This window comes from Muntiacus reevesi, chromosome 1, assembly GCF_963930625.1.
Source record: "Muntiacus reevesi chromosome 1, mMunRee1.1, whole genome shotgun sequence".
In the NCBI taxonomy this organism is placed as follows: Eukaryota; Metazoa; Chordata; class Mammalia; order Artiodactyla; family Cervidae; genus Muntiacus; species Muntiacus reevesi.
This window is the reverse complement of record NC_089249.1, coordinates 43,817,895-43,830,590: the sequence shown is the minus strand read 5'-3', so window position 1 is coordinate 43,830,590 and position 12,696 is coordinate 43,817,895. Positions and strand designations below refer to the sequence as shown.

The 12,696-nt window shown below is 37.0% G+C and overlaps 1 protein-coding gene across 1 annotated transcript; it reads left to right on the top strand.

Moving 5' to 3' along the window:
* The first annotated feature begins 5,942 nt into the window (after nt 1–5,942).
* LOC136172130 (NKG2-A/NKG2-B type II integral membrane protein-like) lies at nt 5,943–11,072 on the top strand. Its single transcript, XM_065941255.1, has 6 exons — nt 5,943–6,129; nt 6,516–6,614; nt 7,103–7,156; nt 7,688–7,839; nt 10,482–10,582; nt 10,904–11,072. Exons 1-6 carry the CDS (start codon nt 5,943–5,945, stop codon nt 11,019–11,021), a joined length of 711 nt encoding a protein of 236 aa, XP_065797327.1. The 3' UTR covers nt 11,022–11,072.
* Nucleotides 11,073–12,696: the final 1,624 nt, after the last annotated feature.

Below are 12,696 nucleotides of genomic sequence, written 5' to 3'. Positions count from 1 at the left end.
TTGGTCAGAAACACAGCTAGGATGAGCTCTCTCAGCTGGCCTTTCACTCTGCTTTTACAGTAGGAGGACCATGTTGATATGTATGACTGGTTTCAGAAACATCATATCAGAAAAATATAGCCAATGATCAAATAGCATTCAATGTTCCCACATAGAAAGTTTACACTGGTTTCAGTATTTCATTTACCTCACACCCTTCAGACAAGAATCATAGATAACTAAAATGCCAAATTTTACAAAGATTTCATAGATCAAACCATTTGTGAACTTTAGCAGCCAACATAAACTTGAAAAATAAAGGCCATCTTTCAGACTCTCATGCGGGTGGGAAATAGCTAAATTCAAAACCCTTAAAAATAAATTACCTGAAATGATTTCTAGATAAAAATTAAAAATATAAAACTGTGAGTAAATATCAGCCTATATTTTTAAGAAGCATCCTAAGGATATCCAACCTGATTGATACAGTACAGTAAATATATCCAATATTGGGTTGACTGATTTTAATAATGGCAGATTTCCATTTCTTTCTTGTGTTCTCTTTAAATTATCTGAAGAAACACATATTGACATTCAATAAAATATGACAGCTGTAATTGAAAATGTTAAAATGTTGAATGGTTTGAAAGTTTCTCTTTAAATGCATCAAAATCAAAATGATCTATTCTGTTAGCCATAGCAACAATTATAAAAGCATTGTATAAAAATCATTACATGTTTAAATATAATGAGAATGTCTGAGCCCTAGTTTACCCCAGAAATAAGTGCTAGTTAGGCAGAAACAACAACGACAAAGGATTGCATTTTGGATCTTGTTTTGTTTTGTTTTGTTTTTTCCTCTTATGAACTACATAGATCTGTGCACCTAAAGGGCCACCAGTGCTCCAATGTTTCATAATTTTTCTTCAAAATGCATAGCAATAACAATTGAAATTACTTCTATGTCAGCTACACCATTTGCAGTCTTTTCAAAAGCACTTTTCCATGGCTTGGGATTCCTTCTTCTATGAATCTCTATGCAAAACTGTTTTCCTCCTTTTAAATAAAGGTAGCACATTTTGGGGGGCTTCCCTGATAGCTCAGCTGGTAAGCAGCTAAAGAATCCACCAGCAATGCAGAAGATCCCGGTTGGGTTCCTGTGTCAGGAAGATAATGTGAAGATGGGATAGGCTACCCACTGCAGTATTCTTAGGCTTTTGGCTCAGATGGTAAAGAATCTGCCCACATTGCGGGAGACCTGGGTTTGATCACTGCGTTGGGAAGATCTCTTGGAGGAGGGCATGGCAACCTACTCCAGTATTCTTGCGTGGAGAATCCTCATGGACAGAGGAGACTGGCAGGATACAGTCTTTACGCTTTAACCTCTGGGCCACAGGGAAGCCTTGGGTTTGCAAAGAGTTGGACACAATTGAGTAACTAAGCACAGCACAGTTTTTAGATCTTCTAGTGTGTCAGATCAGGTCAGTTCAGTTCCGTTGCTCACTCACGTCTGACTCTTCGTGATCTCATGGACTGCAGCACACCAGGCCTCCCTGTCCATCACAAACTCCCAGAGTTTACTCAAACTCATGTCCATTGAGTCAGTGATGCCATCCAACCATCTCATCCTCTCTTGCCCCATTCTCCTCCCACTTCAATCTTTCCCAGCATCAGGGTCTTTTCAAATGAGTCTGTTCTTCGCATCAGGTGGCCAAAGTATTGGAGCTTCAGGTTCAGCATCAGTCCTTCCAATGAATATTCATGACTGGTTTCCTTTAGGATGGACTGATTGGATCTCTTTGCTGTCCAAAGGACTCTCAAGAGTCTTCTCCATCAGCACAGTTCAAAAGCATCAATTCTTTGGCACTCAGCTTTCTTTATAGTCCAAATCTCACATCCATACAGGACTCCTAGAAAAACCGTACCTTTGACTAGATGGACCTTTGTTGGCAAAGTAATGCCTCTGTTCTTTAATACGCTGTCTAGGTTGGCCATAACTTCTCTTCCAAGGAGCAAGCAACTTTTAATTTCATGGCTGCAGTCACCATCTGCAGTGATTTTGGAGCCCCCCCCCAAAAAAAGTCTGTCACTGTTTCCATTGTTTCCCCATCTGTGTCCCCCCCCAAAAAAGTCTGTCACTGTTTCCATTGTTTCCCCATCTGTTTGCCATGACACGATGGGACCAGATGCCATGATCTTAGTTTTCTGAATGTTGAGTTTTAAGCCAACATTTTCATTCTTCTCTTTCACTTTCATCAAGAGACTCTTTAGTTCTTCAATTTATGCTATAAGTGTGGTGCCATCTGCATATCTGAGGTTATTGATATTTCTCCTGGCAATCTTGATTCCACCTTGTGCTTCATTCAGCTCAGCATTTCTCATGATGTACTCTGCATATAAGCTCAATAAGTAGAGTGACAATATGCAGCCTGACATGCTCCTTTCCTGATTTGGAACCAGTCTGTTTTTCCATGTCCAGTTCTAAATGCTGCTTCTTGACCTGCAACCAGGAGGCAGGTTGCATGGTCTGGTGTTCCCATCTCTTTCTGAATTTTCCACAGTTTGTTGTGATCCACACAGTCAAAGGCTTTGGCATAGTCAATAAAGCAGAAGTAGATGCTTTTCTGGAAGTCTCCTGTTTTTTTTTTTTTTTTTTTTGATGATTCAATGCATGTTGGAAACTTGATCTCTGCTTCCTCTGCCTTTCCTGAATCCAGCTTGGACATCTGGAAGTTCTCAGTTCACATACTGTTGAAGCCTCACTTGGAGAATTTTGAGCATTACTTTGCTAGCAAGTGAGATGAGTGCAATTGTGTGGTAGCTTGAACAGTCCTTGGCATTGCCTTTCTTTGGGATTGCAATGAAAACTGACCTTTTCTAGTCCTGTGGCCACTGCTGAGTTTTCCAAATTTGCTGGCATATTGAGTGCAGCACTTTCACAGCATTGTCTCTTAGGATTTGAAATAGCTCAACCGGAATTTCATCACCTCCATTATCTTTGTTCATAGTGATGCTTCCTAAGGCCCACTTGACTTCCCATTCCAGGATATCTGGCTCTAGGCAAGTGATCTGGGTGCTTATCTGGGTCATGAAGATCTTTTTTGTTTAGTTCTTCTATGTATTCTTGCCACCTCTTAATATCTTCTGCTTCTGTTAGGCCCATACCATTTCTGTCCTTTATTGTGCCTGTCTTTGCATGAAATGTTCCCTTGGTATCTCTGATCTTCTTGAAGAGATCTCTACTCTTTCCCATTCTATTGTTCACCTCTATTTCTTTGCACTGGTCACCGAGGAAGGCTTTCTTATCTCTCTTTGCTATTCTTTGGAGCTCTGCATTTAGATGAATATATCTTTCCTTTTCTCCTTTGCCTTTAGCTTCTCGTCTTTTCTCAGCTATTTGTAAGGTCTCCTCAGACAACCATCTTGCCTTTTTGCATTTCTTTTTCTTGAGTATGATCTTGATCACTACCTCCTATACAATGTCACAAACCTCCATCCATAGTTCTTCAAGCACTCTGTTTATCAGATCTAATGGATCTTATAGTATATGGAGAAGGCAATGGCAACTCACTCCAGTACTCTTGCCTGGACAACCCCATGGATGGAGGAGCGTGGTAGGCTGCAGTCCATGGGGTCGTGAAGAGTCAGATACGACTAAGCAACTTCACTTTCACTTTTCACTTTGATGCATTGGAGAAGGAAATGGCAACCCACTCTATTGTTCTTGCCTGCAATCCAGGGACGGGGGAGCCTGGTGGGCTGCTGTCTATGGGGTCGCACAGGGTTGGACACGACTGAAGCGATTTAGCAGCAGCAGCAGCTGCAACAATTTCTCAGAGGCATTTACAAATGGAAAATTTAAATAACACTCTTAGAGGTCCATTTGTCCTTTTAATTAGAGCCTAAAGTCTCCTATTTTTTGAAGATGTGTGATAAGCTAAACTCTCTTCAACTAGCATAAGTGTGAGGATTTCCTGTTCAAACCTAAAGTGACACATTGATGAAAATCAATATTTTCCATTCTTGCTTCACTCTGAGCCTTCACAGGGCAGTCTGTGACGGTCACAGACATTGCTTATTCTTATCCGGTTTTAAGTTTTTAAATTTCTCCTTTTGCTACCAGCTATTGCAGGTCTCTTTTAAGAGACAACCTGATCTGCACACTAAAGGATGCACAACTTCCTGGCCAACAGAAGGTATGTGTCCCTCCTCTCCTGTCTCTCTACTAGACCATCTCACTCAGTGGGAACTAACAAATGCTAGAGGTGATGCAACTGAGGTATAGTAAATATACAACAAAATCAAAGTAGAATATTGTTGCTGTTGTTTTTAGTAATTTGGTATAAAAAGCAACCATAAAATACCAAATATTGGATGATTTCTCCAAGTATTCAAATTATTGTCTGTAGAATGCTAGTCAAGTGAATACACACATGCATATTTGAGTGTGTATATAATATTAAATGAAACTTATTGACCTCATGATAGGGAACAATTAGTTTTGGATTTTATAATCAGTAGATGGTAGGTTTTTTTGTATAATAATGTGTTTATACATATTTTGCTCAACATGTATAAGTAGATTCTTGGAAAGGAATTCATTATACAGCAAAGGCCAAACATAATTCCTCCTATATGTATTAGATTGAGTAAAAGAACCCTAATTTTTTTAATAAAATTAAAGATGAAGTAACTTCCTAAAGGCTAATTTAAACTTAGTTGTCATAATTAAAGTATTTTTTAAAAAATCAAACATTGCATAAATGATATGTTATACTAATTAAAGGTATTTACTGATATAAATCAGAAATAGTACCATAGAAATGATGACTAAAATAATAATTAAAACTGACAGTTACTGAGAACTTGTAAGTTCCAGGTTGAATGCTCAGTGTTACATACATTATATTTTGCATAAACTTGTTTCCATTTTATATTAACAATATAGGTTACCAGATATTAAATAATATTTTGAAGGTCATATTTTATAAATTTCAGTCATAAATTAATTTTCAGATATTTCTGACTACCACATCAATTGTCTGAATTATTATGTTATCTGGATTTTTTATAAGTAATTACCATCACTTATACAGCTAAGATGACCTTTACTAACTTTGACATCTATCAGATCTTTCTGGAAGTTTGAACCAACAGTATTCTTCCATAAATGACCTATACTTGTTTATCATTTTGTGGGTTCAGATATTAGCCTTTAAATCAATTATCAAATACCTTTGTAAAATAAGTATTTTTTTTGGTCTTTTCCTATTGCTTTATTTTTCATACTACTTTGTTATATATGTTTAATGTGTCATGTAACATTTTCCATGTTACATGTAACATGGAAACATATATTACATGTAATATATGAAGCATTTCCTCAGTTTTTAATGCTTTCTCAGAACTCCTCAACCATTTGAAATAAAGACCATTTGGTATCCCTTTTCATCAATAAATGTAAGTTACCAAATAATGTAATTTAGTGTAGGAAATTATTGTATATGCCAACATTACTCTCTCCTCATCTTTAAAGAACTGTTTTTAACCATTATTAAATTTCAAAATTATCATAAATATGGGTGAATCTCTTTTGTTAACAGAACATTTTAATTTTAATAAAAGCATTATGATGATTTTAAAATATTTCTGTGGAATCTGACTTAATAAGGATATTATTGAACATGAGCTTCTTATTCTTCCCTAATTTATTGCTTTTCATTGTTTCAATCAATAATATATGTGTCAAATATAGAATATCTTTTTCAAAAAAGCATTCTATCGTGAAAAACTTGTTTAAAGTTCTAAGGAATTTAGAACCAGGCTTTAAGTTTGTTCAGCTGCAAAGTGAGCACTAAGCTCTTTGCCCCGCCCATGTCATTGTACCAGGGTTCTTATCTCAGAAACACCTCTCAACCTCAGTTCACTTAAAGCACAGTCCTTGATCTCACTCAGCTGAAGACATGAATAACCAAGGAGCAATCTATGCAGAACTGAAGGGAGTCAAGAACGCAAGGAGGCAGGAAATAAAACCTAAGGTTTCTAAAAGTTCCATTTCAATGACTGAGCAGGAATTAACATATATAGAATTAAATCTTCAAAATGCTTCTCAGAATCTTCATGGGAATGACAAGAATTACCACTCCAAAGGTAAACACTTACTAGACACACAATGGAACGGTTCTAGGATGTGCAGTTGGGGTGCAGAGGTGTGGAGAAAGAGTAGGGGATAAGCTCACATATTTTTCACTTTGAGGAACAGAACTTAAAGCTGGGTATGGGATTCTGATGTGAAATCAGAGGACTACTTTTATTCTGCCATTACTATAATTTGAAGTCTTTGATCAACGACTCATGTAGTCTTATATTTGCTGAAAATGCAATGGTATATTCTGAGAGAAAGACTACAGTGGTCAAAATGGGTTGGGGTCCAAGTTTATATCCGTAACTCTGTGTTCGTGTGGGTTCTCATGTATGTAAACTCTAAGCAACTGTACCCATCACTCCTTTCTCAGTTTCCTTTTCTCTCCCTGCAGGTTCACCATCACCTCCAGAGAAGTTCATTCCTGGGATCCTGGGACTCATCTGCCTTGTCTTGGCGTCCATTCTGTTGATAGTGATCATTGTTACTCCCTGTAAGTACATTATTGAAAAACTATAAGGGAACTTATCACTTTACTGATGATCAGTGCCGCTAAACATTTCATAATATTATAGAATGTGTCTATCATTAAACTACATGCATTTAGAATAAATGCAGTATGTTATTCTGAATTTGTCAGAAATATACAACACAGGATAATTACAGAGAGCATGTATATGTATATTCTGATTTCATAACTCAAAAGGATGCTTTAGGAGATTTAAAGATCTTATCGAGAAATACAAATTAATTCTTGAGATTGGTTAAAGCAAATACTGTAAGACGCGGTGAAGTTTGTTCCGTTAGGTTTTTGAAATATTTTTTCCATCAAGTCTTCATTACCTAATTAATTTTTCTTGGTAAATCAGTTATATTTCAGATTACTCTAATTCTAAACAATAAACTGAATTTCAAGCTCATAAACTAAAATCATTATGATTTTTTAAAGCAATATTAACTTTTTAATAATTAATTTTGTAGCTACTCTAATACAGGAACAGAATTACTCCTGTCTCATAACAAGGCTCCAGAAAGGTACATAACGATTTTCAAAGTTCTGATATGAATACAGTTCATTTTTGTCTCTATCTTAGGCTAGTGAAAATAAGAATAGATTTGGGGATAGAACATAATTTATAAAATCAGGCAATAAACATTCATAAGTAAATGATTACAGGAGAGTGCTTCTCCCTATGCAATAATATGACCACCATATCCATTTTTGGCAATTGGCTATAATTTCCTCCTGCTATAATATGATAAGAGAAAAATAATTTTGCTATTCTAAAATAGAAGTTTCATTTCTTGATTTTCAGGACATGTAAAGAGTAGATATTTCTATGTGCTTGCTTTATACGGGGACATATATTAGAGACAGACCCTCTCCATGAACATATGAATGAGATTTGTTTTATATGTACTAGCCTTGAGGATGCATAGATATGTTATTTTATTTATATATGTATATACACATACATATGTTTATATCTATGCATATATGTAAGCTAATTTTTTATTTTTCAAATTCAAATTGTTTTTTAATAGTAATTCATAATCTTTCTTCAGAATGTCATTGTGGTCATTGTCCAAGAGACTGGCTTACATATTCCAACAACTGCTATTATATTAGTTTGGAAAAAAAATCATGGAATGAGAGTGTGAGATCCTGTGCTACTAAGAATTCTACTCTGCTTTATATAGATAATGAAGAGGAAATGGTAAGATATCAAATGTTTCCAACACTTTGCTAAAGGCTTGATTCAGTCAACACTATATTTGTTAGGATTCACTTGTGCTTTCGTACATATTTGTAGCTTGTTTATTTTAAGACCTGCTAGTATTCAATTAAACAATGGAATATAACTTTATGATACTTTCTTTACATTTTTATACCATTAATCCATGTGTGGTAATTTCTGGTCCTTGCTTTTCATAGAAAACCATACTTCTACAAATGCTATTAAATTCTAAAATACAGGTGTGCTATCTAATTTTACCATATATAAAGGAAAATAAACATATGATTTTGCCTATAAGTTCAGTTCAGTTCAGTCACTCAGTCGTGCGAGTCACTCACTCTTTGCGACCCCATGAATCACTGCACGCCAGGCCTCCCTACCCATCACCAACTCCCGGAGTTTACTCAGCTCATGTCCATAGAGGCGGTGATGCCAACCAGCCATCTCATCCTCTGTCCTCCCCTTCTCCTCCTGCCCCCAATCCCTTCCAGCATCAGGGTCTTTTCCAATGAGTCAACTCTTCGCATGTGGTGGCCAAAGCATTGGAGTTTCAGCTTCAACATCAGCCCTTCAAATGAACACCCAGGACTGATCTCCTTTAGGATGGACTGGTTGGATCTCCTTGCAGTCCAAGGGACTCTCAAGAGTCTTTTCCAACACCACAGTTCAAAAGCATCAATTTTTTGGTGCTCAACTTTCTTCATAGTCCAACTCTCACATTCACACATGACCACTGGAAAAACCATAGCCTTTACTAGACTCACCTTTGTTGGCAAAGTAATGTCTCTGCTTTTGAATATGCTGTCTAGGTTGGTCATAACTTTCCTTCCAAGGAGTAAACGTCTTTTAATTTCATGGCTGCAGTCATCATGTAATTGCACATCAGATCATGGAATAGAAGTTTCAACTTCCCATCAGACCCACCCCTCTGTAATATCTTATCACTTCTCCACATCCTTATTTACTCACTGTCCTGACTTTTGATATTATAGAATCTCTTTGACTGATGTTGAATCATATACATGGAATCACGTGTTCATGCTTAGTCGTTCAATCATGTCTGACTCTTTGCAACCTCATTAACTTCAGCCTGTCAGGCTCCTGTGTCCTCGGAATTTTCCAGCCAAGAATACTGAAGTGTCTTGCTTCATTTCCTACTCCAGGACATGGAATCAGACAGGTTGTCCCTGTCTCATCACTGCCATATGATACTTTGCAGTTCCTCCAAATTTTTGCATTTATGTGAAGTCTTTAAATTTCCACAGCTCATTGTGTGAATTCAACATTTAAGATCCATTCTTTCAATGCCTCTGTGTGGAGATGGAGTCTTACAGCCTCAGGGATAAAGAGGCTTCCTAGCCTCAGTAGCTTTAGTCAAGACATCCCCTTTGCTGGTCCCACATCCACCCCTATCCCCCCACCCTAGTGACTCTCAGAGGAGGAAACAGAGGGGATTTCTCTGCCTGCTCCTTGTTCCTAAGTGTCCTGATGGACCACCTTGTAAGGCTCACCTGGTATTGCCGACACGATTCCCTCAACACACAGGAGGAAAGGCTTACCTGTGCCTCCCCCAACAGTCAGGTTAGGCATTGTGGGTTTGGGAAGTAAGAGGCCCGGGTCACTTTCACCTGGTTGGTGGGGAGATATAAGATGCCCCTAATAATCATTCCCTCACCTCCCACCTTGTTCTCTCATCACGGAGACTTGATTAGAGATTACAGAGGAGTGGGGCTGCTGGGAAGTCTCAAGCCACATCACCCTTCTCTTTCCACCTTTCAGAGTTCTCCGTTCGTGTGTCTTTCATTAGTTCCCATGTTTACAGTTGAACTTAGCAGGGAGGAGCAAAGAGAAATGAGTCTCTGACCCCTGTCTGGTCCACTGGATTCCACCAATACCGAAACAGATGGCTTTGGGGTTTATCTAGTCAAAGAATGGTGTCAGGTTCAGATAACCAAATCTTCGGCTCCCAGGTTAATTATTTTTTCAATTTCATTTCCTTAATGCACTCTAAAACTGAATTTCGAAGAAACATATAATAGTAGAGAAATCCATTGATACTGTCACAATATCTGGAAAAATGAGTGTCATAGAATCTAAAAACTTATTTAAGCATTGCTATGTGAGTTTTGACATGAGGAAAAATAAAATTATATGAATCAGAATTTTCTTCATTGCACATATTCAATTTCTCCACTTTCTTGTCCCTTATGCTTAATGTTAGATGTAGTTCACAGCGGTATCCCCAAGTTGTTATGCAAGGTGTTTTCTTTTGTGGGATCTCTATAACTAATTCATGTCTTTATAAATATTCCCTTTATTAAATGACTGTCGGACAAAAAAGGAATTTACCTCATTAACATTAGAACACAGTGAAACTGATATGTATAAATGTTGAGTTAATTTTGAATCAAAAGTACAGAAATTGGTTAATATTTATGGCACTATTACAGCTTCGAACTTTCAACTCATGTTTTTTAGTGTTAGATTAGAATCTAACATGCTCAATTTGTTCAAAGAATGAAAGATCTTATGAAAGAACACATCCTGTGAATTGCACTTCAAAAATTAACAAAAACATTTCATAATGACTATTTAAGTGAAAATTCTTTATTTTGGGCTAGAAATTTCTGATGTCCCTGTCAATTATATCGTGGATTCCAGTCTCTCGTGAAGGCCGCGGTCATCCGTGGATGTGGCTCAATGGTTCAACTTGCAAGCTACAGTAAGTTTGTAAAAAGAATGCTACCTAGAGGAGGAAAAATACAAAAGAGTAATATTTTAAAAATAATACGAATACATTTGCTTTAGTCGAATTATAGAAACCTGAAGGAAGATATCAAAAGTTAATAAAATGTTGATACCAGTGTTGAAAAATAGGCTACTCTGTAGTCCAATTTCCTAGTAACAAGCTCTTATTGAAGTTTTGTTAAAGACTTCATTATCCATTTTCAAACTATCTTCTATTACAGTTACATGGAAAATGCTATTGTTTCATGAATCGTCTTCATAGACTATAACAGAATTATGCATTTTTCCATGACAGGATAAAAGACTATTTACCTGGTGAACGTAACTGTGCTGTACAAGCTTTATGGGGCATAAGAGCAGAAGACTGTCAGGTTCCAAATGCATATAATTGCAAGCCTAAGCTTGAGAATTAAAATACAAGTATGGATGCTGTTTGATAACTTAATCTTTTATAAAGTGGAAATAATATTCTGATTGCATAAATTTTTAAATGAACTATTTTATTTTTTCTGATAATGAATGTTTTTCAAAAACAGTTGAAATATAATAGTGTGTGCTCATTCGTTCAGTTGTGTCTGACTCTTTGAGACCCATGGACTATAGGCTGTCAGGCTTCTCTGTCCAAAGAATTCTCAAGTCAAGAATAATGGAGTGGTTCTATTCCCAGATTTTTAAGGAATTTCCACACTGTTCTCCATAGTGGCTGTACCAGTTTGCATTCCCACCAATAGTGTAAGAGGGTTTCCTTTTCTCCACATCCTCTCCAGCCATTGTTGTTTGTAGACCTTTTTATGGTGACCATTCTGACCGACAGAGACGATACCTCATTGTATTTTTAATTTGCATTTCTCTAATAATGACTGATGCTGTGATATGAGAAAACTACATATGTTTTCATGGATTTTATTAGCCCTCTGTATACCTTCTTTGGAGAAATGTCTGTTTAGTTCTTTGACCCACTTTCTGATTGGGTTGTTCATTTTTCTGATATTGAGCTGCATGAACTACTTGTATATTTTGGAGCTGAATTCCTTGTCAGTCATTTCATTTGTGTTGCTGTCTTCCATTCTGAAGGCTGCCTTTCCACCTCGCTTATAGTTTCCTTTGTTGTGCAAAAGCTTTAAAGTTTCACTAGGTCCCAATCGTATTTTTGTTTTTGTTTCCATTACTCTGCAAGGTGGGTCTTGCTGTGATTTATGTCAGAGGGTGTTATGCCTCTGTTTTCCTCTAAGAGTTTTAATAGTTTCTCGTGTTAAATTTAGACCTTAAATCCATTTTGAGTTTATCTTTGTTTATGGTGTTAGAAAGTGTTCTAGTTTCTTCCTTTAACAAATGGTTGACCGGTTTTCCCAGCATTTGAATCAGTTCTAATGAGGGGGATGAAACTGCAGCCTATTTTACAGAGAGAACTAAATATGAAAGAGAACCATCAATACACTATGTTAATGCATATATACGGACTTTAGAAAGAAGGTAACAACGATCCTATATGCAAGGCAACAAAAGAGACACAGATATAAAGAACAGACTTTTGGAGTATGTGGGAGAAGGCAAGGGTGGGATGATTTGAGAGAATAGCATTGAAACATGTATATTACCATATATAAAATAGACGACCAGTGCAAGTTGTATGCATGAAGCAGGACACTCAGAGCTAGTGCTCTGGGACAACCCAGAGGGATGGGCCAGGGAGGAAGGTGGGAGGTGGGGTTCTGGATGGGGTAACACACGTGTATCCATGGCTGATTCATGTTGATGTATAGGAAAAATACCACAATATTTTAAAGTAATTATCCTCCAATTAAAACTAATTAATTAATTTTTTAAAAAGACTACTGGAGTGGGCTAGCATTTCCTATCCCCTGGAGGATCTTTCTGACCCAGGGATCAAACCCTCATCTCCTGCATTGGCAGGCAGTTTCTTTACCACGAGGGCCACCTGGGAAACCCCACTGAAATATCATACACACATTCAAAGATATAGGTATCATTATTTTTGTGTCTCACTTTTTTTGCTCAAGAGTTTGTTTATGGCATTCAAACTTCTAAAAGATTGCATATTGTGTGAGCACATTTCCATGTAATATC